Genomic DNA, 25,981 nt, shown 5'->3' with positions numbered 1-25,981 from the left:
TTTCTTTTTTATTTAGCCTATTTAATAAAGGAAGGGTTAAAGTTATTATTTTTATTATTTTTCCTAGTTTTTTAAAGGAATCCTTTTTAATTTATTAATATTATTATTTTAAGGTAAATATATAGCTTTTATTTAAGTAAACTATTTATATAAGGTAATAGTTTAATTTTATAATATAATTCCTATTTAAATAAGCCTTTAAAAAGGGTATATTAGAAAAGGGTAGGTTAATAATATAATTATCCTTATAGGTAGGTTTTTTTAGCTTATTTATATAGTTTATTCCTATTTAAATAAATTATATAAATAATTAGTAGCTTTTATTTTATAAGGTAATTTTTAATTTTTAATTTAAATGCTTTATATTAGTATTACTTACTATTAAATAATTAAATAATAGTTTAAATAAATATAGATATTTTAACATTTTTAATATATTTAATACTTTATAGTAGTTTAAGATAGGGTACCTATTAATATTAACTTATAGGAGGTCCTTTAATTAAATTAAGCATTAAAGTATAATTAATAGGTTTACCCCTTTTTATATATAGGTTATAACCTTTAATTTATTTTCTTTATTATTTTAATAATTAAGGGGGGTATATAAGGTATAGCTTAAATAGTTTTACATCAGGGTATTTTTAATAATTATTATTTATAATTCCTATATAAATAAAATATTTATCTTTTTATTTTAATAATATTAAAGGAAAGTAATATAAATTAATTAAGCTTTTTATATATTATAAATTATAATTTATAAAACTTTTAATAGTTTAATTTAATAGTTAAACTATTTATTCCCCTTTTTCCTATTATTTATTTATAAATTTAAAGTAAAGTATTAAATATATATTTATAATCTTTTATATTATATAAACGTTTATTAATTTTCCCTTATATTTTAAAGCTTTTATAATATTTATTTTATTATTAATTATTAAAGTACCTTTTTATAGGTTATTTTAAAAGGGCTTAACATTTATTATATTTATTATAATAATATTTTTTATTATTCCTTTTATATTATTGCTTAATTTACTTCTTTTTTTTAAGGATAAATTTAATATAATAAAATAGTTAATAGGGATTATAATTAAAAAGGAAGTATTTTTTAATAAAGCTAGCCTTTTCTTTCTTTAATTAATTTATTTAATTTATACTTTTTAAGCTATTTTTATTATAATGCTTTTCCTATTTTTATTTAAATTTAATATTAATATATTTTCCGTTATAAATATTAAGCGGTTTATTTTATTATATTATTTTCCGTTAACTTTTTTTACCTTTTATAATTTTATTTTTAAAAGGGTAAGGACTTTACTATTAACCCTTTTAGGTTTAATAGGGTAACTTTTATAACTTACGGAATAGGGCCTATAATAATTTATATACTTTAATACTTTTATATAAGAATTTAATTTATAATTAAAAAGCTTATTATTATAATTTTTATATTTAAATATTTATTTATAATTTTTAATTATATAATACTTTTAATAGTTTATTTTATTTAATTTATATTTATAAATTATAAACTTTTTATTTATTTACTTTATAAGTTTATTAATAAAGAAAAGTTTAAATACTTTTATTAAATATTTAAATAATATTACTTAAGTTATTTTATTAATTTATAAGTTAGCTTTATATTTAAATAGGTAAATATTTATTAATATATATTTTATTTATACTTTTATCTTTTCCTTTATTTATTTTAAAATTATATTATTAAATATTCCTTTATTTAAATAGTTTAAAAAGAAAATAAAGATATTAAATATAATATAGGTTATTTATATTTTAAATAGTTTAATTTTTTTTATTTTTAATATTTATAAAATTAATAGTTATATTTTTAACATTATTAACTTATTTTTAACTTTAAGGCTTATAATATAAATAAATTAACTAATTTTTATTATTTATATATTAATAATCTTATTTACTTTAAACTATAATTTTTTAATTAATATAATTTATATTATAAATAGAATAAGGTAATAAATTAGATTATTCTTTATTATTTATATAAAAATATATAGGTTTTTAATATTAATAACTATTAATTTTACTTTAAAAGATATATATATATTATTTATTTTAATAAGCTTTAATATTTTAATTATTTCTTTTAAATTTATCCTTTATATAATAAAATAGGTTATTTTTATATATATATTAATTATATTTATAATATTAAGTACTTTATAAGTTATTTATTATTTTAAAATAGTATTCCTATTTATAATAGCTTTATTATTTATAAGGTAGGTTAATTATAATTTTAAATATATTAATATAATACCCTTAAATTTAATAAAAATAATAGTATTAAAGTATTAATTTATTTTATTAAATAATTTAATAAAGTTATTTAATATTATAATAAAGTTTATAAAAACCTTTTTTTTTACTTTAATATTATATTCCGCTTTTATAAAATAGTTTATAATTAAGCCCTATAATAAAGGTTTATTTTTAATAATGTTCTTTCCTATAGCTATTTTAATTAATATAAATATATTATTAATTTTAACCTTTTTATACTATAGGTTATTTATAAATGGCGTTAAAGGCTTAATCTACTTAATAAATTAAGGATCGGGGGTAATAGGTTAACGTTACAATATATAAGGGTCCGCTATAAGTAGGAGATCTTATTAATAGATCCTTTTTAATATTTTGCGCAAATTACGTTAATTTAGGGCAGTATTAGTATTTTTAGTATAGTATACGCCTGTGTACTAATAGTTCCAAACGTACGGATAATAAATTAAAGGGAAGGTAGAGCTACTAGATTGGCTTAAGAGAATAAAACTAGGACCAGAATGAATAATGAAAGTACTTTAATAGAGGCTAGGATACCAATGCAGTAGCAATCAGCTAAGTCGCGCCACGCTACCGATGAATCGTAATGAATCAAAAATGAGCATCCGTGATGTAAGATGAAGGCAGCCCTGCTCGTCTGCCTCTACCTGAATTTTGTATGAACTAGATCGGCGCAAAAAGATGCAGTTGAACACTTGGTGCGGATTCACCTTGTTCCAGATGTTGTTATTGTTGTTGTAGTTTTTAACGTTGTGAGGGGCAATCTATCCGCCGTAACTCTAACCTCCCTTAGGGTACTAGGATGTGGTAAGCTATAGCTAGGTTAATTATATAAAGTTATTCCTATAAGGTTTCTATTAAATCTTCCTTTTCCGGTTTTCCCTTTTTATATCCCTTTTATTATAATTAAATTATTAGATTATACCTTTTATAAGTTTAATATTCCATTATTTATAATTATTATAGTTTAATCCGTTAAATTAAAGGCTATTTATCCCTTTATCTTCTATTGTTATATTTAATATAGTATTTTTTATTGATTTAAGCTTTTACCTTTACCTTATTATTTATTAATTGTTAATAATTATTTTCGATAGCTATTTTTATAGCTTGTTTTTATTATTTTATCGTTTTTTATTATTTTTATATTTTTCTATTTATTATAATTTAAAAAAAGTTATTATATTTAAAAAGCTTAAGGAAATATTACTTTTAACTTTTCTTTACTTTCCCCTTTCTTTTTTATTTTTATTTCCTTTATTTTCCTTAAATCTTTTATCGTATAATACTATTTTCCCTTTAATTAAAAGGATAGGTAAATCTTTTCCTAATAATTAATTACTTAATAAAACTTTAGGAATTTTTAAGGGTGCTAAATTAACTAAATTTAATATTTATATTAATCCTTAAAAAATATTATATTAAAATTATATAGTTTTATTAATTAGCTATTTATTAACTATAGCTTACTATTATTTTTTAGCTTTAATTTTAGTAGCTAAAGTTATTTATCCTTATAAACTTTTACAATTTTACAATATATTATATATTCCAATTCCTTTTTAACCATACCCTTAATATATAAAGTATATATATAATATATTTCTATATTATAATATTTAAATTTTTTATAGTATTATAAGTAATCCCTATATATAAAGGTTATATTTAAATATTAATTTAACACTTTCCTTAATAGGTTTAATACCTTTAAGCACTTCCCTAATTTATATTTTATTTTTATAATTATAAACCTATTAAATATATTAATCTTTTTATTTTTAACCTAATCCTTTATTATTTCTTTTATCTAACATTTTACCATTTTCTTTAATCCTACTATTATTAATATTAACTTTAGGTTAAATAACCCTTTATTAACCCTACATTTAACCTATATATTTACTCTTTTATTACTTTTAATATTATAATATTTTAAGCTTTAATATAGTTTAATATTATATTTTTCTATTAATTTATATATTTTAATAAATACTTATTATAATAATATTAAAGCATCCTTTTATATATTTAATAATATTGCTATATTATTTATATATAATATAATTATAATATTAATAGGGTATTATTTTATAGCTTTTTATAGGGTATATAAAGCTCCTATTGCTTTTATATTAAAGATTACCCTAATAGGGTCCATTTTTCCGTAGCTTTTTATAATTAATTCCTTCCCTTTATATAAGGTATAACTATAACTTAAGCCTTTTATAATTTTTAATCCATTTAAAAATACTATAATATTAAATATAGATTATTTTATAAACTATTATTTAAAGACTTTTATTACTTCCTTTTTTTTTATATCCTTTATAAGATTATTTATATATCCTTTTAAATATTTAAATAAATATAATATTAATTTCCTTATATTTAATAATAAATTTATTACCATTTATAAATATATATATATATATTAAATATACCCTACTTTCTTTTCCCTTTAAATTATCTTTAATATTAACCTTAACATTAATAAATATATTTTATATATTATTTTAATCCTTAAAGTAAACCTATATTTAACCTATTTTAATATTATATTTATTATTAATATCTTATTTATAATAAAAAATATATATTTAAAAAAAGTTCTCTATATAAGTAATATACCCTACATTACTTTAAATAAGGCCTTTTATATTATTAAAATATATTTATTTAACTTAATACTTATAGTTTCCTTTTTCTTATTTATTATTTTATTTATTAATTTTATTCTTCCTTTATATTATACTTTATATTTATAAAGGAATATTAATAATAAAATAATATTAATAACTTTTTATAATTCCATTATTAATAGTTTTTAAATAATTATTAAAATTATATATATATAGTTTATAATTTTTATTTCTTTAGCTACCTATTCTTTTATATATTTTTAAAACTTTAATTTCCTATTTAAAAATACTTTAAACTATTATAATATTAAAGTCTTTTAAGGTTTTAAAGGGTTTATAAAAGGGATTAGTTATATTTCTATACTATCTTTTAAATATATTATAGGGTTATTTTTTATCTTTCTTTTTATAAAATAGATTACTTTTATTTTTTTTAATATAAATATAATCTTATTCTTTTATTTATATTTAATAATCCTATTAATCTATTTTTCCGCTTCTTAGGTACTTTATTTTAAGGTTTTATTTATAGCTAGAACTTTAAGGTTATTTATATAGCCCTATTTATTAAAATCTCCTTTTATTAGTTTATATATATATAATATATATAATATTAATAATATTAATAAGCTTTATAAGGTTTTATATATAACTTTTTTTAAGTTTATTAATATATCTTTTAAAAATATAATAACTTTTCTTTTAGTTAAAAAGCTTTTAATTAATAAAATAGCTATATTAAGCTACCTTTATTTTTATATTCTATTTAATAGCCTATTTTATAATAATATATTAAATATACCCTATATATTTAATATTACTAATATAGCTACTTTATTATTAATTAATATTAATTTTATATTATAGATTAAGCTAACTATTAGGTTAATTATTAACTTTTTAAATATAGCTCCTATATATTATAAATAAATTAATCCTACCTAAAATATTATCCAAATTATTCTTTTTATTATAAATCATTTTAATCCCTTCCCTATATAAAATAATAAGATAATTAATCTTTATAACCTATAGGTTATAAAGTTTATTTTTCCTACCTTTAATAGTATAACTATGTTAACCTATTTTTATACCTTTAAAAAGGTATTATATTTTAAGCATTTTTTTAATAATACCTTATAATACTCCCCTATTATTAACTATATTATTATAAAATATTTAACTATTATATAATCTTCCCTTAATAATATAAATATAACTTTTATAATATATTTCTTTACTTTATTTATTATAACCTTAATATTTTAAAGTAACTTTAATACTTAAAATGCTTATACTTTAAATTTAAATTCCTTTTACTTTATTAATTTAAATATTTCTATAAATTTATTTAAATTAGCCTTTAATAGGTTATTATTTATATTAAATCGTTAAAGAATCCTTTTTATAAGGTATTCCACTTTTTTTTATTAACCTTTTATAATATTTTTACTATTTATAAAAGGTAATACCTTAATTATACTCCTTTATTAATACTAATTAATAACTTTTATAAAATCTTTATTAAACTTTATATTATTTATTCTTTCTTTCTAATATTCCACTTTTACTTTTTGTATTATTAAAAAGAACTATTGCTTTATAATATCTTCATCTTTTATATTTCAAGTTTCCCTAAATACTAACTATACTTTTATATAATTATATATTTATTAAAGAGTAATTTTACCCCTTTTACTTTTATTAATCCTAATAATATTTATATATATTAAGATAAGCTTTATTAATACTTTAATTATTTTTTTTACCTTATTAAATATATTTATAATATTAATATTTAATAATATATATAGCTTAATATTAATTATATTATATAGTTTTTTTAATTCTTTATTCTTAATATAAATTTTCCTTTATTTTTTTTAAGGTTTAATTAATTATTTTTATAAAAGGGTTATATTTAATAGTTTATAATTTAATAATATTTCTAATTCCTTTACTATTTAATTATTAATATAAAGTATATTTAAAAAAAGTAAGTTTATAATATATCCTACTTTATATATTAATTTATTTAATTTTCCTATAAAATATATACCTATTTTTGCTAACCACTTTAAAACCCTTTACCTTTTATAAAGGGTTATAATTCCTAGCTTTTAATTTAAATAATATATATTTAAGTTGCTTATTATTAAATAATTTTTTAAAAGCTTTAATACTATAATATAATTTATTATTACTTTTATATTTAACGCCTTATAATATATTAAAAATTTATATCTATTAATATCCAACTATATTAAATTTTAATAATATATAGGGTATTTTATTTTAACTTTTAATTCTTTTTATATTTAAATATATATTATAACCCTAAACTAATTTTATTTTTTAATATTTTAAATATTTATTAACCTATAGTTTTTATATTTTTAATAAATTTATATTTTCCTATTCTTTCTTTTATTTATTTATAATTTTATAATTATAATAATATTTATTTCTTCTTCCTAATATTTTTATAAAAATATAAAATAGTTATTTACTTTATACCTTATATTTTATATAATAATATAGATTATTTATATTATTACTATTTCCTTTAAATGGTTCCTAATTATAAATTAAAGTCCCCTTTAATAATCTTTACTTTACTTTTTAATTTATTTCTTTATCTTTTTTAAATAACTTTTATTACCTTTATTACTTTTTTATTAATTTTTATAAGTTTAATTATAATATATATTATAATTATTACTTTTTTTATATCTTTAATTTATAAAGGTAATATTAATATAATTAATTATTTAACTATTATAACTATTATTATTTCCTCTTTTATATTATTTTTTTCCTACTTTTCTTTTATTTTTTTATTCTTATTAATTATAAATATAGATTTTAAAGTAGTATTATTTATAAACAATTTTTCTATTAGTTAATTTATAAGGGTAGTTTTTTAAATAAGTTTTTAAGGGGTATATCCTTATAAATTAAGGTTTTATAATATAGGTTTTTAAAATATTAATAAGGCTTTTTTTTTATTTCTATTACCTTACTATTTTAATTAGCCTATTATAATAGTTTCTTTTTTTATTATTATTAATATTAATAATATATTTTTATTATTATATACTTTATTATTAATATATTAAATAGCCTTTATTTTAATTTATATTAATAAAATTATATTATTATTAACCTTTTTTAATTTATATAAATAGTTTTTATAATTAATAAAGTATAAACTATAATAATTTATATATTATTAAAGGCTTATATATATTCCATTAATTATTAATTTATATTATTTTATTAATATATTATAATTTTTATATAATACCTTTTAATTATAAAACTTAATTATATAATATCCTTAATATTTAAAGTTATATTATATAATATAAATTTAATATTATTTTTATTATAAAAGCTTATTAATTAAAAATAATTTAAATTACTATATTAATTATTTAAAAAAAACTATTTATATAACTTTTTCTATATATAAATTTACCCTATTATATAATATATATATATTTATTAAAATTACCCTTAATTATATTTTAATTTTTTTTATTATTATTATTTATATAATAAATATAAATATATTAATAATATAATTAATTATTATTATAAAGATTTATAATATTATATATATTATTTATTTTTTTAATAATTTTATAGTTTAAATTTATAAAATTAATTTAATTATTTTTATATTTTTTTCTTTTAAGATTTTATTTCTTATAATTAAATTTATAGCTTTAATTATTTAACCTATTTTTATTAATATTATATTTCAAATTATATTTTTTAAAAAACTTAAATATTATAAAAATAGTATTTTAATTATATAAATATTAGTTTAATTAAATATAAATGCTTTTTCGTTTAACCTTATAAATATATATATATCTTTTTAAGCTTTAATAATTATTATTAATATAGCATTATAATTTAATAATACTTATAAGGTTATTAACCTTATTAAATTTACTTTAAGTATAAATTTAATAAATAATTTAGCTCCACCTTTATTAACTACTTTAATATATAATATTATAAATATATAAAATATTAAAGCTATTAATATTTTTATTTTAATTTATATATTAATTAAATATAAAAGTATAATAATACTACTTTTAAATTATATATATACTATTATATTTAAATATTAACTTAAAATTTTAATATAATTTTAAACTATTTATTAATAATTTATTTTAATATTTCCTTTAAACAATTTAATAAATTTATTAAATATAATTATTAAATTAATAATTACCTTTTTATAGATCTTTATTTTATAATTAATTATTATATATTATTTAATAATTATCTTTTAAAGCAATATTTTATAATTATTATTTTTATCCTTTCTAGCTATTTTAAACTATAAGGGGTTTATTAATTATACCTTTATCCGCTTTAAAAGTTAAAGGTTAATACGTATAAATATATTAAATTCTATTACTCCTATATATATGTTATTAAATATTACGGTAGGTTATAACGGTGTTTTTAGGTCCTATATAATAAAAATCTGGTAATTTTCGCTAAGCAGACCCTTTTGGTATTTTATAGGTTTATAGCTGTTTTTAGCATCTGTTAAGGATTTTGGTGGTGCACCTACAATTGCACTAACATTTCCTTGCGCACGGATAATAAATAGAAGGAAAGGTGCACACCTTGTTCCAAAAAGAAGGCGGGGCAAATATTAAAGAGTGGCTGACGCCCACACCGGCCCTCATCCTGTGTTCATAACTTCCTGACACGGCGCTTGCTTCTTGCTTACTGCAATTATCATCAGCTTCGTGGTAGCGCACGGCCTGCCAGGATACTTCGCTTTAGGAGTCCCGTTTTCCCAACTGCACTTATCTCGGCGATGAGTTCAGACTTACTTAGCAGCGGCGGCTGGAACCCCCTAGGATGGGCATATCAGTGGCCTTTCGAGGTGCCGCTAGTTTCTACTACCATGTGTAGCTCAGCAGACCTAACTCTTCCCGAAATTCCGGGCTTGACCATACTCGCGGTAGAAGCCTTGGAAGAACGCAATTACACATATACGCCGGGACTCTTCGGAGCAGGGTTGCCGGATTCCCACCCAATCCCAGACCTTAGCTTTTGCAATGTCACCGTTACTTATACACATCCTGGCTGGCACGATAAGATTAATGTCAACGTTCTACTTCCCACGGAAAGCTGGAATGGCAGATTCGCAGCGATTGGCGGAGGCGTATTTGCAACTGGAGGAGGCGAGGTTGCTGAGCACTTGATGATGCCTATTATGGCTACAGGATTTGCAACTGCTACTACTGACGGTGGGCACTCATCAGACGTACTTGGCCCGGAAGGCAGTGAGCCTTCTTGGGCTCTGACTAGCCCTGGAAACGTCAATTGGCCTCTGCTTGTAGACTTCGCCTCTGTTGCGCTGCACGACACGGCTATCATTGGCAAAGCGGTTCAGGAGGCATTCTATGACACGGCTCCAGCGTACTCATACTTTTTTGGCGGCTCGACCGGCGGCAGACAAGGTCACATGCTTGCGCAGAGATATCCACAAGACTATGATGGCATTGTGGCTCTGTTTCCTGCCGTGAACTGGGTCAAATTCTTTTTCTCCAGCTTCTGGCCTACCTTCGTCATGGACCAGATGCGTACCTATCCTCAGCCTTGTGAGTTCGATGCTATTACCGCAGCTGTTATGTCAGCTTGTGACAAGCTTGACGGCTTAGAAGATGGTATCATCTCCAGACTAGATCTTTGTGACTTCGATCCCCGAGATGTTGTCGGAAAGAAAATCAAATGTAACGATGTGGAGGCTGTGGTATCTTCCGCGGCTGCAGAGGTAATTCAAAAAACCTGGGACGGGCCGCGAAGTTCCACAGGTGAGTTCCAGTGGTACGGATTCAGCAAAGGAACCGACTTGACGCAGCCACTCACTGGACCCATCCAAGTCAAGTGCGACAAAGAGGACTCCTGCAAAGCCGAGGCAAATCCTGTGTGGGCTCGGTACTGGGTCAAGAAAGACCCTTCATTCAATATGAGAGCGATAACACATCAAGAATGGGATGACCTGGTGCACGCTTCTATCAACGAATACGACTCCATTATCGGAACTTCAGACCCGGATTTGTCTGCTTTCAAGAGAAGGGGCGGGAAAATGGTCAACTGGCACGGGACTCTGGACGCTGCCATTCCCTTCAATGGGAGCACCGATTACTACGATCGTGTTTTGGAGGGCGATCCAGACGCTGCCGACTACTATCGGTTTTTTGTGGCTCCTGGGTCGGGTCATTGCTTCAATTGCGGTCCATCTTCGCCGCCTACTATGCAATACATTGTTGATTGGGTAGAGAAAGGCATAGCTCCTGACACACTGCGAGCCTCAGGGTTAAATGGGCTTGGTGTCCAAGTTGAAAGGAACCTCTGCATGTATCCCAAGGTTCAGCACTACGCGGGGGGAGATCCGACCGTGGCGTCATCCTTCATTTGCGTTTAGGGGGGAGGTTAAAGAGTGTTCTCGAGCATTGAAGCGCAGAATTATCTTTTTCGGTTGTTCGCCACCACAGATGGTCCATCAAGAATTCGCAGTCATGTCGCTCTTGATTCTTGTTAGATTGATTCATATGCTTGGTGATATGCTAACTTGTACGCACGTATTACACGCGCCAAATATGGTGAGCATTGCTCACCTATTATAGGTTATATCGTATCCAGACAATCAAGAGATAACTGGCGCGCTGTTGATTTTCAATTAACTAGGACATGTTTCCATCTCAGAATCTCGGCAGCTGTAGTGTCCAGCTAAGCGAGTAATCGTAGCCTTAATAGACGCTGGGGGCCTCAACTTGGTTGGTAGCTATTTACAGACGCAGCGTGATGATCTTTGAACAGCGGTAGGCACTGGAGGTTTCTGAGTACTTATATGTAACCCCTACTTGCTAGTTTGGTCATAGGCGAGGCGGTGCAAGAAAAAAAAAATGAGGGACTCTGCACTGAATACAGAGGTGTTGAGTCTCACATTTTTCTTACACCGCCTCACAATTAAGGGTAACAACTTGCCATTATTCCCAAGTCAATATGCGCAAGTACGCAACAGCAGTATACCTAAGCAGGCAAGTACTCCGTACATTCACCAGACAATTAAATCCGAGCCCCTCAGCATTTCCGTTTTCAAGGGCGACTTCAGTTGGAAAGTCCCAAGGATCCTTGTAGGCGGCTTTTCGTTACAAACGAGTCTAGGACTTGGTTCTCATTGGCTGTAGATCCTGGTCGAACTGGCTTGGCATTTTGTAACTGAAGCTGCTCTTAAAACGGAAATACTGAGGTGCATGGATCGAATTCACCTGACTGCTGACCAGGCTACCTCAGCCAGCCTCTTCATCCAAATAGCGATGGTTCATGTCACAGATAAGGCAGTGCCTTAACTCTCCAATGGCGATGACGTCTTTGTCGACAGCAGCGCGACCCGTACTAGGGAAGCAGTTACGAGATGCCATATCGGAGTTCTCAAACGTTCTGAACGAAAACCAACGTACAGAGCTGAATCAATTGGCGCCCGTTCCCGACACTGACGCTATCCTTGTCTTCACTGCGCAACTAGACTCTTCAAGTCGTGATCGGAAAGGGCGCAGCTTTGCTAGCAGACTTCACACAACTCTCCTAGCAGTCCGAAACTTCTGCACCGTTGTAGATGTGTTTGTATCGTCACACCCTGAGATTGCAGCTCTAGTATGGGGCAGCGTACGGCTAACTATGCTGGTTATCTCGAATTACGCGTCTTACTACGAGGCGACTTCCGATTTGTTCTTGAGAGTGGGCAGGCTATGTCCACTTTTTGATGAATATCTGGCCTTATATCAGCACTCAAGACGACTGCAGGAGAGATTGATAGACTTCCACACAGCAATTGTCCACTGCTGCAAACATGTAGTAGAGGCTGTGCGGCGCCCATGTATGAAACGACGCCATTCTTTTCTGAATGCGTATTTCTCTACCAGGAGAACTAACAAAATGATGAACAAGGGCAAGAGCAGATGTTACGCGCTTTCTGGAATTCTTTCGAACAAGAATTCAAGCCAGACATAGAAAGTATCCAGACATGCAGCGACTGGGTGAAAGAAGAAATAGCTCTTGCCCAGGCGCAAGCTGCTTTCTTAGAACGAGAAGAACAATCGAATAATCGATCCGCGACACAGAAACTCCTAGTACAAATTAATCAAAATGTGACCAAGACACGCCAGTCGCAAAGAAAGGTCATGGAGCGAAAGACACGTCAGTTTCCACAATCTTGTCAGTTACTATGCTAATATGCCGACTAGAGAAACGGAGGCAGCAGCTCCTGAGATCCCTTTCTACCTACGACCACCTAAGGCTGTTCAAACAAAGCTTACTGAAGCAATATGAAAAAACGACAGATTGGATCTTCGATACACCTGAATTCCAGCAGTGGCTCGTTGGAACTGTTCCTCTGCTTTGTTGCTTTGGAAAGAGTAAGTCGACAGTCTCACATACTTAGTATAATTCTAACAGCTGGTAGTTGGATCAGGTAAGACGGTTGCTACGTGAGTGCTCCTACCACTCTTGAGTACGGCTCCAGGTTAACTGCGAAATATAGAGCTAGTTTAGTCCGCCATATTCTCTCCAAAAAGGGTTCGGATTCCGTCGTATCATTTTTCTTCGTGGAATCAGGCAATCAAGAATCCCTTCGTGCTGACACTATAATACGATCCATTCTACGACAAAGACTAGTCTCACCTCAAATTCCTCGACAAGTCATGGAAGATCTTGAAAACCTCGACTCGTTCACTGGACTGGATAAGTTTGTTGATCTTCTACGAATTATGATGCCGCCCCCGACACCGTCCTATGTTGTCATTGATGGTCTTGATGAGTGCGAAAATCAAGATCGGTCCAGACTGTTAGTAGCTCTATCCCAGCTTATTGACTCAAGAGAAAACATCCGAATATTTCTTTCCAGTCGCGATAGCGTTCATGGGGAAATACGGAAGACTTTTAAAACTTATAAATCTTTTTCTATGGATTGTCCCTCTGGACATGATGCCATCTCGATATTTATCAATGACATTGTACGAAACAAGATCCAGAACGAAGAGCTCAGTATTGGGGATCCTTCGCTGGAGGAAGACATTAAACTAACACTTGCCCGTGGTGCTCAGGGAATGTAAGTTTTGTAACTCATTTTTGGTGTCCAATTATTTACTCGTGATTTCAGGTTCCTCTGGGTTACCTTTCAGCTGGACGAGATTTGTGCACAACATTGCGACAAAGATATTCGCGATACTCTTCAAGATCTTCCCAAGAGCTTAACGGAAATCTATTGTCGAGTACTTAGACGAATTATGTTCCGTGGGCATGGAAGGGCAGCGCAGAAAATCTTTTCTTGGCTTTCTGTTTCCAAGCAGTTGTTATCTCTGAGCCAACTGCGTGAAGCAATTGCTATCGAAATCGGCCAGAAGCACTCAAACCCCGAAACTCTCTATAACGATATGAAAAACATCACATCATGGTGCGAAAATCTTATTCAAGTTGACGAAGAATATCAACTAGTTCAATTTGCGCATTCGACAATTATGAAATTCTTCATCGAGGAACCTCTTGATTCCACGTTAATGGAATTTCATATTGATGTCTGCGAAGCTGATCATGATGTAGGCGAGAAGTGCATCACGTACCTTAACTTTAGCGACTTCCAAACGGCAGTTACTCAACGAGTCAAGCCTGTTTTCAAACCTATAGCCAAACCTATAGTTTTGCCTGATACCTCTCGGCTCGTCCAATCAGCACTAGGGTCATCGTCGAAGTCTGCCTCACTTTTGAGCAAGCTACGCCCTGGGCTCGCTTCGAGATCCGTTGACTTGAGCTCTTTCCAGAGCCTCACAGACAAGAACTCTACCAGCTACCAGAACCTTTCCCTTGCGTATCCATTCTTGGATTACGCATCAACCAACTGGATTTGGCACACAAGGAACTTCCAGAAGGAGAAATCAAGAACCTGGAGCCTATGGGAAAGAATGGTCATTGATGGTCATGACAGGGCTAAAGCTTTGTGGGAAGACAATAACTTCGACGCGAATGGTCACATTCTAGATTGGGCATATGATGCTCGGCATTACGCAATAATTCGTCTTATCAACAATTCCGGACAACTGACTCAATATCGAGCATCTCAAATCATTATCGACTCCATAGTGAATAATAACGACAAGATTCTAGAGATCCTTCTAAGCGGCCCCGAGCTATGTAGAAGGATTGATTACATCCTACGAAGAATAACCACGGTCGACTCTCCTTCAATACAAGAGTGCAACAACATGATTAGGCCGTTGCTTGCTACAAAAAAGGTTGATATCAATGCTAGAGACAATCATGCCTCGACACCGCTGTTGCGAGCAGCAGCCAGTGGGAATGAGCTTGTAGTCAGGTTTTTATTCGATATTGAAGGGGTTGACCTAGATGCAGAAGATTTTTTCAAACGGACACCACTTTTACACGCAGTAGCGAATGAGCATGTGATTATAGTCAAGTTGTTACTTGCTAAAGGAGTTGACCATAACGCAAGAGATGCTTACGGCGAGACATCGCTGCATCTCGCAGCAGCGCATGGGAATGAGGTTATAGCTCAGCTATTGCTTTCTACTAATGGTATTAAGCCTAATATGAAAGACAAAGAAGGGCGCTCATCTTTATCGCGCGCAGCAGAATTTGGCTACGAGGCCATAGTCAAATTGCTAATTGCCGACGTAAGAATTGAGCTCAATTCAAGAAACCAGGAAGGAATGACACCACTCATATGTGCGGCATGGTTCGGCCACAAAAAGATAGTTAAGTTGTTACTTTCAGACAAAAGAGTCGATCCCAACGCACGAGATAATAACGGCCGGACTGCGCTGTGGTGGGCTGCATCTCACGGAGAAAAGGAGATGGTTGAAATACTCCTTGCCATGGAGGGAGTCGATGCTTGCCTGGAAGATTTGTCGGGTACGACACCGGCAATAGCAGCAAATAAGGAGGGACACAAAGGTGTAGAAAAGCTATTCGAGAGGCGACCACGTCGGTTGGCCGTCGTTGCAGGCCGGGTTATCCGCGACCTTGCCTAAAAGCTGTAAATTAGATGAGTGGCCACCGCAGGTTGCGAGAGTGGCTGGCCCAAGTGTTCTCCTAAGAGCTAGCTAGTTAGGAGGAGCTTAAGTCTGAGGTAGACTCGTTGAGAGAGCCAGGGAGGGAAATGACCTAGCACAGTTGAATGAAATGATACTATCGGACGGAGAATATCAGTTTATAATCTACAACTTCTATAAATTGCATTCCTCCATAAACTCCTTCTTCTATGGATCCTCGTCCGCACAGCAAAGGAAGCTCATGCAGACATCCCCTGCAAACGCTGGCTCAGCGTATAATTAGATACAAAAACCTAGCGGACCAACAGCTTCAATGCTCAGGTCGTGTTTCCACAGATCTCTCCTTTAACGGTGCTGTGGCCGTAGCACTTTTTCCACCCACTCGCACAAACCTCTCCTCCTGACAGTGTTCCATTGCACTTGTCCGATATCTGGGACCAGGTATTTTCAATCTCGTTGGGCGCACAACCCTGTCTACCACCCAGGGAGCAGACCCATGCCATGGAACTACCATATCGGCTTAATATTAGGCCGGCATTCCATCTAATGTGCCTGGGGATTGTTTTCCCACTATCGCACCAATCGTTGAGAATCTTCGTTGCTCCCTCGTATTCTGGCTGGAGCTCGACTGAATTGTAGCAGATGTGCGTATCGGTGGGAAACGGGACCTTGCCGATTACATGACGCTCGGACAGGCCATTGAGAGGCCCACGACTATTGAGAGACTCATAAACGTCGAGGCGGTGAGGTTCTCCGTACGATGCTACCTCGTGGGTCGAGCCGGGTGTGAGCGGGATGTAATACAACCCGTCTCTAAGGTCTGGGTCAACGGCGTAGCTGTTGACGACCGATGCAACAGCAAGAGTAGATAGAATTGAAGATGTAAAATGCATAGTGGAGGTATTACGCCTGCGGCGATTGAATATCAAGATTGATTTTCGAGAATTTGGATCTGAAATTTGTTATATCATGAAGGTTGTGAAGAGAAAAGGCGAATGCTAAGCTCGTGGGGGAGGAGGTAGGTTTTGTATCCGCGTCCTGCCGTTAAAACCTGATTAATTTCATTCAAATAGGATTGGTGAATATGCGAAGTGTATTTATAATTCGGCTCCTTAGTGTCGGATCCATGAAGCTGAAGTTATTTCCTTTCAAGATTATATGGTTGGGTACGTCAACCAGCACACATGCCAGAATGAGGAATCTCTTCGCATCTGATTGTGCAACTCACATAATGATCTCAATAGTCCAGTTCATCGTGTCATACTGAAATCTTTGTTAACGCGTTAGAAATATTGTATTAATTCTCATTAAAAGGCTCGGACATGCTTCAACAACAGTCTACTATAAGATAGGATTATGTTTAGCTAAGCAAGAAATATGTGTACGCTAAGCCTAGTTCTTGGAACAGAGCTAAGTGAAGTCCGTATAAAGTCAATATTAGTGTAGCGTCGACGATGAGCCCTGCTGAACGAATTGAAATAATGGCCGAGGCCTGCGTCGTATTACATGCGCCCAAGGCCTGTGCAACGACCGACCGGTATCGGCGGCGCGGCTTTGCGGTCAAAATCAAGAATCCCATCAAGCAAGAACCTTGGCCACACTCGGTATTTGGTTTAGCATTTCTTTCGCTGTTCGCTATTGATATGCGATTAAAAATAGAGAGTAGTTTCGCCAAATGAAAGTCAGGAGCCAGTAGAGCCTTAACCGATGTTCCGATGCCCCATACGAAGTTCGAGACGGGACGTGAGGCTTGGCAACCGATGGTAAATTGATGGAGTGTGGAGGAGCTTGTATAGCATCTCATTGGCTCGCTCGCAAGAGCTTCATTACATATTTTGTTACTACATGGCATAAATTCAGTATTTGTGCTTCTTCTGAGCAGCTCCGTAATGAAGCAGACAGGTAGGCATATGGCCAAAATGCTCTCTGCCTGGCTTACCAATGATCTGATTCAATACCAGCCAATCAGATGATGCGAAATATGCGACTAGATCGGTCGAATCACCGACCGACCCGAACCTGGAGCTGCAGTTGGATGGACCATCCACGATCAAGACGAGCCAAGATATATTCCCGTCCCATAGTATTGACTTTGAAGAGGTCTTGGTTGCCAAAATACAACGTTTCGATTCTGTCCTACGGACTGTGCTCTGCTGAGCTTGACCTTAACTCAATTATCCTTTCGTCAGCAAACTTGGCCGCCCCTCGGAAATAAGCGGCTAGGCAGTCGATCCGGTCCGCCCGAGACAGAGAGGAGGGGAAGTAAGGATGAGCTGGCCTTACCAGTTCCTCGACCTCGACCAAGCGCAAAAACAAGCGCGTCGTCACGCCCTCGATCGCTATGGCTTGATCGCGCAGTTGTCTGCGCTGGTCCCGGTCGCGCTATTCCTGCTGTACCGTCTTGCAGCATGGGGAATAGCTAGGGCGACGGGTTCGGATGGCGGGAACTATGCCGCCGTTCCAAACTCGCCTGTCTTGAAGCGCCACCGGTTGAGTACTGTGGGATCGTGGAGGAGTCGCGCCCGCAAGCTTGCCTGGTGGTTTGGCGACGATGTAGTCTTGGGGTGGAACTGGGGGCCGCGAGACCAGATCATACTCGGGACTGCGTGGACTATCTGGCTGCTCATACTTTGCGTGGTCGGCACAGGAAAGGGTGAGATTTCAATGAAGAAGTTAATGACAGCAACAGACAGACACTGATTGTCATGGCAGACTATCTCCATCTCACGAAACGGTTTGGCATCGTCGCGGTGTCGCAGTTCCCCGTGCAGTACCTGCTGTCGCTGAAGTATCTCAACCCAATTGCACTGGCGCTCAGGTCTTCCCATGAGGAGGTCAACCGCTGGCATCGCGTTCTCGGCCGGGTCACCGGTATCTTCGTAACGCTGCATGCCTCTTTTTACTTCAATTTCTATTATCAGAATAACCTGCTCGGCCAAAAGATAACCTCTCTTGTTCCGGTGTTGGGTTTCATCTTGATCACAGCCATGTACCTCCTGTACGGGACAGCTCTCTCAGTTGTGCGACAGTATTCATATAGGCTATTCTTCATCACACATCTACTGGTCGCGCTTGCGCTCCCTCCAGTCATCTACTTCCATGCCCACCATGCATCGATTTACGTCTGGGAATCTCTAATCGTCTTCCTGTTAGACATCGCAACTCGCAGATTTGGTCTTATTACGGCCGACACGAAGGTCGAGTTGATTCCCGGCACAGATCTTATTAAACTCGTTGGCAGCATCCCAAGGGGCAAGATTACACGTTTTGCGAAGAACCCAGGCACACATATCTACCTGAGCATACCTTCAGCCTCCCGCCCGCACAGAAACCCTATTGCGGCTGCACACCTTGTCTTCGAATTCTCTTTCAACCCTTTCTCTGTTGCAGAAGTGGATGAGAACGCCGGGCAGTTGACGTTAGTTGCTCGTAGACACAATGGTCCTATGACGAGAGCCTTGACGAGCTTTGCGAGTCACCCAAGTAGTGATCACAACGTTAAGCTCTCCTTTGATGGACCTTACGGGTGTGCCATGCGTTTCCCCAACCTGGCAAGCTCCGCGTTTGACCGGATCCTTTTCGTCGCGGGGGGAGTAGGAGCAACATTCACGCTTCCACTTTATCGCTGGGTTTTGGCCGAAAACCCGGCAGCTCGGGTCCAGATGGTATGGGCAGTACGGGGTGCTGGTGATGCCACCTGGCCAGTAGGCGGGGAAGGGAAGGGTATCACAGATGATGACAATATTCAGCTCTTCCTTACAGGTGATATACTAGAGAACACAATCGATAATGCAAGGACAAGTAACGAGAGCGAAGACATCGAGATGGTTAGCTTATCCAACGAGGACGAGCAAACGAAGCATGCTCTACTTTATAGTGACAGGAGACCAAATCTACAGAAAATAGTGGATGGGTTCTTCAGACAGGGCGCTGAAGAGAGGGTTGCAGTGCTTGTCTGCGGACCGGATGCCATGGCGCGCGATCTACGATCTCACGTCGGAGCGTGGGTTAATAAAGGTAGAGATGTGTGGTGGCATAATGAGAGCTTTGCTTGGTAGACACGGAAAGCTCACTAACTGCTTATGTTTTTTCTTTGCTACCTGTTGCATGGCATAGCCATATACCGGTTCCCGTATCAGCGGCAATGATATATAAGTCTACATTGCCGGCTCAAGCATGTAATGGCGGGGTCTGTGAATGTTGTATCGTGCGGCTTTATCGCTGTCGGCGACAAACAGTTAGGCAACAGTCTCTTCGGAATGGAGTAAAAGCGCTGTCATCAGAGGCATTACTACTGTAAGCCCTCTTCAAATTGTCTTACATCATCTATCACTGCAGCGCATGGCATTCCACCACTTTCTATCCCTTTGATACCATCAGCGGAATGTTACTTTAGCATATCCTGTACGGCATCATTGAAAGACTAGATAAGACGCGCAAAGCCCTCATGGGTCACAGAGGCTTTATTTGGACCGATGAGGGGTGTCCACTCCCAGTAGGGGCGCTGCTTGCGGCTTTTGAATACCCAGGAGTATAAGTAAGCTCTTGGTTTATGTGGCATGACATGGTCTTATCCAAAACCAACAACACACCGTGAGATGATCAACGTTGCGCCCGCTAGGCTATTAGACTGATATTTCTACCGAAGCTATCACCAAAACGGTAACGAAATGGGGGTTTGGTTTTAGTAATGAGGTGCTAAGCGACAACTGTTTATACCGTGAAAGGCAAATCTAGTTCACTCGGCGGCTTGCGTTGATAAAATCTACCATCTACTAAGAAGCTATGGTGGAGAAGAGGCCCATACTCACCGAGGGGTTGCATTAGATCCCTAGCTAAGATGGTTGGCACACGTATTTCTGTCAACGAAGTCTTGCATTAGTGTAGCACACAGATGATTCTAACCCCCATGGCCCAGGCATATCCGTCGGATGATCATGATGTAGCCGTTGATAAGAACATACATCGTTTTGAGCTGTGGCTTCTTTTACACCTTGGCTTGTCGGTGAGGTGTCTATTTGTTACATGCTTAGCATCAGTTCCTATTCAAAAGTAGTATAGCGCCGGTGACCGAAGATGCAGGGAACCGCTTACATACTTACGTAGGATGAGCCTCAAACGCTTTACGCAAGGTTCGTCTTGGCTCCAACACGGCTTTGTCATCGCGAACTCACTACATACCTACTTCACCATTTTGAACTCTCTCAATTGCGCTACTGTGTCTTCTTGAATACTGTCTACATCGTGACTTCTAGTTTTCTGTTAATACCAATCTTCGTTATACCTGTAATCATTTGAAACAGTAACTTAATGACGATCATATCGCCGTGCAAAAGGGAAATGGATAAGATAGCCGCATCTTCTCGATCTACTACTGCAGGAAATAGATCCATCTGCCCACCGTCTTGATTCCAGATTAGCGCCGACCGTTTGTGAAGATCTGCTCACACTTTCCCCATATCATTAGGCGGCATGAGATTGTTAGCTAGCTTCCGAAGCGGGTTACTCAATTTCGGGTCTGTAGTGTCAGGATTGACTTAACCCCTCCAGAGTAGAGACTCAGGTAACTGTTAGCCTACATGTATAGTGTAAATAATGGGCATAATCACGTATATGTAGGCAAAGTTACGTGTGACTACCACTAACTAGTTTTAATTTTCGACTCGTAATCTTGAATTACTAACCCAAGAGCCAGATATCCATGAAAGGTACGTTGCAATCATAAAGTCCTCGTGCCGCGACGCACGAGTGCTTTGCTACCCTACACAGGTTGAGGTAAATTATCAAGAGCTGTGCTCTGTAAGCACCCCGAAACTGGTATATGGGATGAGTCATGTACAAGCACACTCGCCGGTCCCTGATACTCAGGGCTTGCTATCCACTTCTGGCAGGAGAAAGAAATGCATCCCACATAAGTACATTCAGAATATATATGATATCCATAAATATAGGGTGCTTATCTTTGGCAAGTTGCTTACTTGGGGCGTTAATCGGCAATCTGGCGGATCGTGTGTCAGACGGCAATGGCCGTCTCATACCAGATGGTCAGAGCTCATGAGCTCCAGAGAAATACATTGCGAACTCCAGAAACATATTTAAAGAGAGGTTTAGCCCCAGTACCTATTAAAGAAGTTTAAGTTGGTCTCGAGAAGTGGCTAGTTCTAACTTGATTCTTATTTTCTTGGATATCTTTAATCTCTTTACAATGGGTGCTAGCTTCTCCTCTCCTGAAGGGACTCAACATATTGGTAGGCCGAGACAAGAGCTCAGTGACCGCCTCACTATCACTGGTCTAGGTTCTGCATGGCCCGAACTCCTTGTTAGCACTCAGGATCTTCGAGAGTATGCTGAGAGCATCTATCCAGCAGACTCTCCATGGTTTGTTTCCTATGTTCTCTTAATCTTGATAAAGTAGTTAACATTTATACTCAGGTTACAGAAGCTTCTTACTGTGAACGCCCAGACTGGCGTGAAGACGCGGGCCGTCCTCGAATGCTGGAATGATCCCATGTGGCGAGGACCAGTTCCTCCCACCATCGAGCAGGTTCATGAGGCTTTTGATAAATACGCGCCTCCGTTGACTGCAGAAGCTGCTCGTAAAGCCCTCAAGGAAAGCAGTATTGAAGCATCAGCTATTACCCACATGGTCTCGGTAACGGCAACAAATTGCAAATGCCCTGGATACGATCATCTTGTTGCCAAGGAACTAGGGATCTCAGGAGATGCCGAGAGATCCCTCATTGCCGGGTCAGGGTGCGCAGGAGGACTAGCCGCTCTACGAGTCGCCAACAGCATGGCGTGCGCTTCCTCTCTTCGTGGTCGGCCAGCGCGTATTCTCGTCGTAGCATGTGAGCTCAGCAGCATTAACCTTCGCGCTGAACTTGAAGCCGCACACAAGTCTGGGAAACTTCGAATCGGCGCTGCCCTTTTCAGTGATGGTGCGGCAGCCGTTGTACTGTGTAACGACATCGCTCTAACCGAGAAAATGCCCCGTCTTTTTACCGTCGCCGACTGGTGCCAGAACGTGTCCTCCCAGACTTACGAGGAAGTCTCTGTCACAACTGTGTCCCAGGGTTTCTTAGTCTACCTATCAAGAAATCTCCCTAAGCATGCCGCTGCCGCTGTACACCGGCCCCTTCAACGACTCTTTGGCCATAAGGACCTGCCCTCGCCTACGAAATGCGACTGGGCCTTGCATGCGGGTGGTGCAGCTATCATCCAAGGTGTGGCAAAGGCCGTAGACATTCCTGACCATCAGCTCCGTGCAACAAGCGCCGTCTATAGTACCAGAGGAAATACAGCCAGCGTGACGGTGCTTGCCGTTCTTGACAAGTTACGGACGATGGGTCCCGGCACTGAAGACGTCGTTGTCTGCAGCTTTGGTCCGGGTTTAACTGTTGAAATGGCACGGCTTAAGAGGCACTGTTAAATATTGAAATTGGGGTTTTCTGTTCTCCTTTTCTTTATTTGTTTTTATTGCGGGCATTCATTTACTTAGAACGCATATAGAGAAAGCATTCAGACGTGGCTAGAATCTTATCAAGGTATTCTATAAGGTTATTCTATGCCAAGACTTCGATACTCGACGATAACGGGATATGTCGGGTGTTAGGAGAGATTAGAAATGTATATCAATAAAGGACGAGCGCTATATCGTCTCTTATCTTCAATCCATTAAGCCGAAGGGTGTGGTTCATGGGCCGAAAGAATTCTCACTACATAACTACATGACATGTCTATCATTCAAGAATGCATTACAAGGTACGCCATTATGCATAACAATTCATCAGAATAGTTGCGTGAGCGATATAGGCCAATTCTATTATAGATTGATTTTTATTCTATCGATTGACACCCTGAATTCTCCATCGCACCCTTGTTAAAGTAATATCTATGCAAAGTAAATTTTCGAAGGTGTATACAACGTGAGTGGGACCGTGTAGTAAGCCTGCAGCCCTTGAAGCGGTCAGGAGCCGATAGCCCGGGCAGCATAGCGCTATGCATCAGTATCTGTAGTGCAAGGGTATGAACGGTCCAAAGCTGTGTAACGTATAAGTATAGGATATTCGAAATCCCGGATAACGCCGCAGACGTGTGTGTGGGTTAAAGCTAGAATAAACCAGTGTATATACAGCAATAATCCCTATTGGCTTATAAAAATCGCCAATACTAAGATCTACAGGTCAAGAAGGTGATTATCATTAGCGCTCCGTTAGACTTTTTACGGACAGGTGTTTTTGATGAGAGATTTGGTGAGAATATTTTGAGTTGGACGGCAAAACGGCTCAAGACGGATCAACAACGAAGTTTCCAAGAAATGTATATAAAAGCCTTACTTAGCAGTTGTCATGGATAAAACGACGCCGTTAATCCCGTGCAAGATTAACGGCCCTTGTATGGCATACCCACTACTCCGCGACAGCAGTACTCACAGTCCCTAGAAAATCTCATCGAGCAAGCGATTTTCATCCTGGAGATTCGTGAATTTTAGTTTCAGTACAAGGATAACCTGCTAGACCGGGCCGTCCGAGTCCCCTCTTTCAAGACAGTAGTACTATTGTGACAAAAGAAAATCGTAGAGTTATCTCGAGTTATACTAACGGTAATGGAGTAGGTAGCAGAAAGGGAGATAGATAGAGGGAGTCATTTCATCTGCTGTGCACCTCCCCACCGGCAAGTCTCTATCAAACAAAGCGATAACCAAGAGTGTACGGCGGATAATACAGTTAAGCGTGCAAATCAGCTAGGTAAGCTTACTCATCTACCATAATCTGCCCATTGGCGAGAACGAAACATCGAACCATTTGAAGACCCTCTTGTAATGATAGATAATCGCTTCTTGGCTTGAGTAGTTGAGCCAATTAGGTACCGTAAGCACGTTTTCAGCGGAGCTGACGTCAGCGAAGATGGTAATTCTCTCATCTATGCCGGCATGCTTACGGGCACTACCCCTGACGCACCGTAGTTCTGGCCGTAGGGCAGAGTAGGGCTACGCCCGCCAAGCTAGCGGTAACAGTTATGATCGCCGCCAGGATACGTGGTGTATGATAGGCCAATTGGGATATGGAGAAGCCTCCAATTCACCTCTTCAGAGATACGTGTCTGTTTGAAGATCGGGAGATGGCGTCAATATCTTGTGAATCCATTTCTCAACCAATTTCCTAGATAGACGATAGACATTAGTGTATAAATTGGCAAGCAATTGGGCTGAATAACCGACTGAATAATCGACACAATTGGGGGAACAGTAGTCGCTGGCGAAGAATTTAGTGCCATAAGGACAATAATAGTGATTGATTTATCAGCGGCACTTCCGCTTAGGTAATTGACCAACTTTGTAATGGATCCTACCCAGAGAGCGAATATTGGTGGACAGCAACATCTACGTTTGTGGCAAGATAAATAAGTAATTTCGTATCAGACTTTAAGCTACCTAGCATTTAGGGTTAAGAGTCGTGCCACTTGTACCACTAATTATGGAATCACAACCCGTGCCATCAAGCGCTAGGGAATATTTCCATAGATGAACACTGTATTTCCCTATGAGCCTCTTCTGTGATTCAGTCAGTCATTCCGGATCCGCTGGATAATCCAGCTTCTGGGTTGTCGGAATGCCCCATTTCATAATGTCCCGGCCAACAAACTGGCCGTTACACGCGTACAAGCTGAATATGCAGTTCGCCTTACGCTTTGGCCATACGAAAGGCCAGTGCAGGTTATTCATGATATTAAAAGACATGCAGGTAATATTAGATAATAATGGAAAGCGAGGTTACAGAGACTTCGCTTCATGAAATAAGCCAACGAGACCTAGGTGGTCAGGGCTGGCAGACCAGTTGTATATAGAGTCGAGTTAAGCCACCAAGGCCAAGGAAATGGTTGGCCAAGGAC

At 35.2% G+C, this 25,981-nt stretch overlaps 6 protein-coding genes across 6 annotated transcripts; 4 read left to right on the top strand and 2 right to left on the bottom strand.

Annotated features, from left to right (window-relative positions):
- The first annotated feature begins 9,642 nt into the window (after nucleotides 1-9,642).
- F5B22DRAFT_602729 (tannase and feruloyl esterase) lies at nucleotides 9,643-12,012 on the top strand. Its single transcript, XM_047974686.1, has one exon. The coding sequence runs from the start codon at nucleotides 9,832-9,834 to the stop codon at nucleotides 11,446-11,448; it is 1,617 nt and encodes a 538-aa protein (XP_047831961.1). The 5' UTR covers nucleotides 9,643-9,831; the 3' UTR covers nucleotides 11,449-12,012.
- A 377-nt stretch (nucleotides 12,013-12,389) lies between these two features.
- Nucleotides 12,390-16,069, top strand: F5B22DRAFT_635706 (uncharacterized protein; the record flags this gene model as incomplete). The annotated part of the gene is made up of 6 exons (XM_047977184.1): nucleotides 12,390-12,903; nucleotides 12,975-13,223; nucleotides 13,271-13,441; nucleotides 13,503-14,133; nucleotides 14,185-15,273; nucleotides 15,820-16,069. 6 exons carry the CDS (start codon nucleotides 12,390-12,392, stop codon nucleotides 16,067-16,069), a joined length of 2,904 nt encoding a protein of 967 aa, XP_047831960.1.
- Nucleotides 16,070-16,290: 221 nt separating this feature from the next.
- Nucleotides 16,291-16,983, bottom strand: F5B22DRAFT_654606 (uncharacterized protein; the record flags this gene model as incomplete). The annotated part of the gene is made up of 1 exon (XM_047979816.1): nucleotides 16,291-16,983. One exon carries the CDS (start codon nucleotides 16,981-16,983, stop codon nucleotides 16,408-16,410), a length of 576 nt encoding a protein of 191 aa, XP_047831959.1. The 3' UTR covers nucleotides 16,291-16,407.
- A 422-nt stretch (nucleotides 16,984-17,405) lies between these two features.
- F5B22DRAFT_602722 (uncharacterized protein) lies at nucleotides 17,406-17,956 on the bottom strand. The gene has a single exon (XM_047974685.1). It carries the CDS (start codon nucleotides 17,940-17,942, stop codon nucleotides 17,451-17,453), a length of 492 nt encoding a protein of 163 aa, XP_047831958.1. The 5' UTR covers nucleotides 17,943-17,956; the 3' UTR covers nucleotides 17,406-17,450.
- Nucleotides 17,957-18,180: 224 nt separating this feature from the next.
- F5B22DRAFT_102353 (ferric reductase like transmembrane component) lies at nucleotides 18,181-20,566 on the top strand. The gene is made up of 2 exons (XM_047968676.1): nucleotides 18,181-18,743; nucleotides 18,803-20,566. Exons 1-2 carry the CDS (start codon nucleotides 18,359-18,361, stop codon nucleotides 20,146-20,148), a joined length of 1,731 nt encoding a protein of 576 aa, XP_047831957.1. The 5' UTR covers nucleotides 18,181-18,358; the 3' UTR covers nucleotides 20,149-20,566.
- A 1,729-nt stretch (nucleotides 20,567-22,295) lies between these two features.
- On the top strand, nucleotides 22,296-23,519 carry F5B22DRAFT_635704 (chalcone synthase B; the record flags this gene model as incomplete). Its single annotated transcript, XM_047977183.1, has 2 exons — nucleotides 22,296-22,468; nucleotides 22,523-23,519. The coding sequence occupies 2 exons, from the start codon at nucleotides 22,296-22,298 to the stop codon at nucleotides 23,517-23,519; spliced, it is 1,170 nt and encodes a 389-aa protein (XP_047831956.1).
- Between the last annotated feature and the right edge of the window lie 2,462 nt (nucleotides 23,520-25,981).

Source organism: Xylaria bambusicola, assembly GCF_022495145.1.
Source record: "Xylaria bambusicola strain CBS 139988 unplaced genomic scaffold F5B22scaffold_15, whole genome shotgun sequence".
Taxonomy (NCBI): Eukaryota; Fungi; Ascomycota; class Sordariomycetes; order Xylariales; family Xylariaceae; genus Xylaria; species Xylaria bambusicola.
Note: the sequence above shows the minus strand (reverse complement) of the source record. Positions and strands in the feature narration are given on the sequence as shown.

What these genes read in the sequence shown, in the direction of transcription:
- F5B22DRAFT_602729 (XM_047974686.1), top strand. Translation starts at nt 9,832, where the DNA reads ATGAGTTCAGACTTACTTAGCAGCGGCGGCTGGAACCCCCTAGGATGG.
- F5B22DRAFT_602722 (XM_047974685.1), bottom strand. Translation starts at nt 17,942, where the DNA reads ATGCCATGTAGTAACAAAATATGTAATGAAGCTCTTGCGAGCGAGCCA.
- F5B22DRAFT_102353 (XM_047968676.1), top strand. Translation starts at nt 18,359, where the DNA reads ATGAGCTGGCCTTACCAGTTCCTCGACCTCGACCAAGCGCAAAAACAA. An exon ending in CGTGGTCGGCACAGGAAAGG is followed by an intron (nt 18,744 to 18,802) that starts GTGAGATTTCAA and finishes TTGTCATGGCAG; the next exon opens with ACTATCTCCATCTCACGAAA.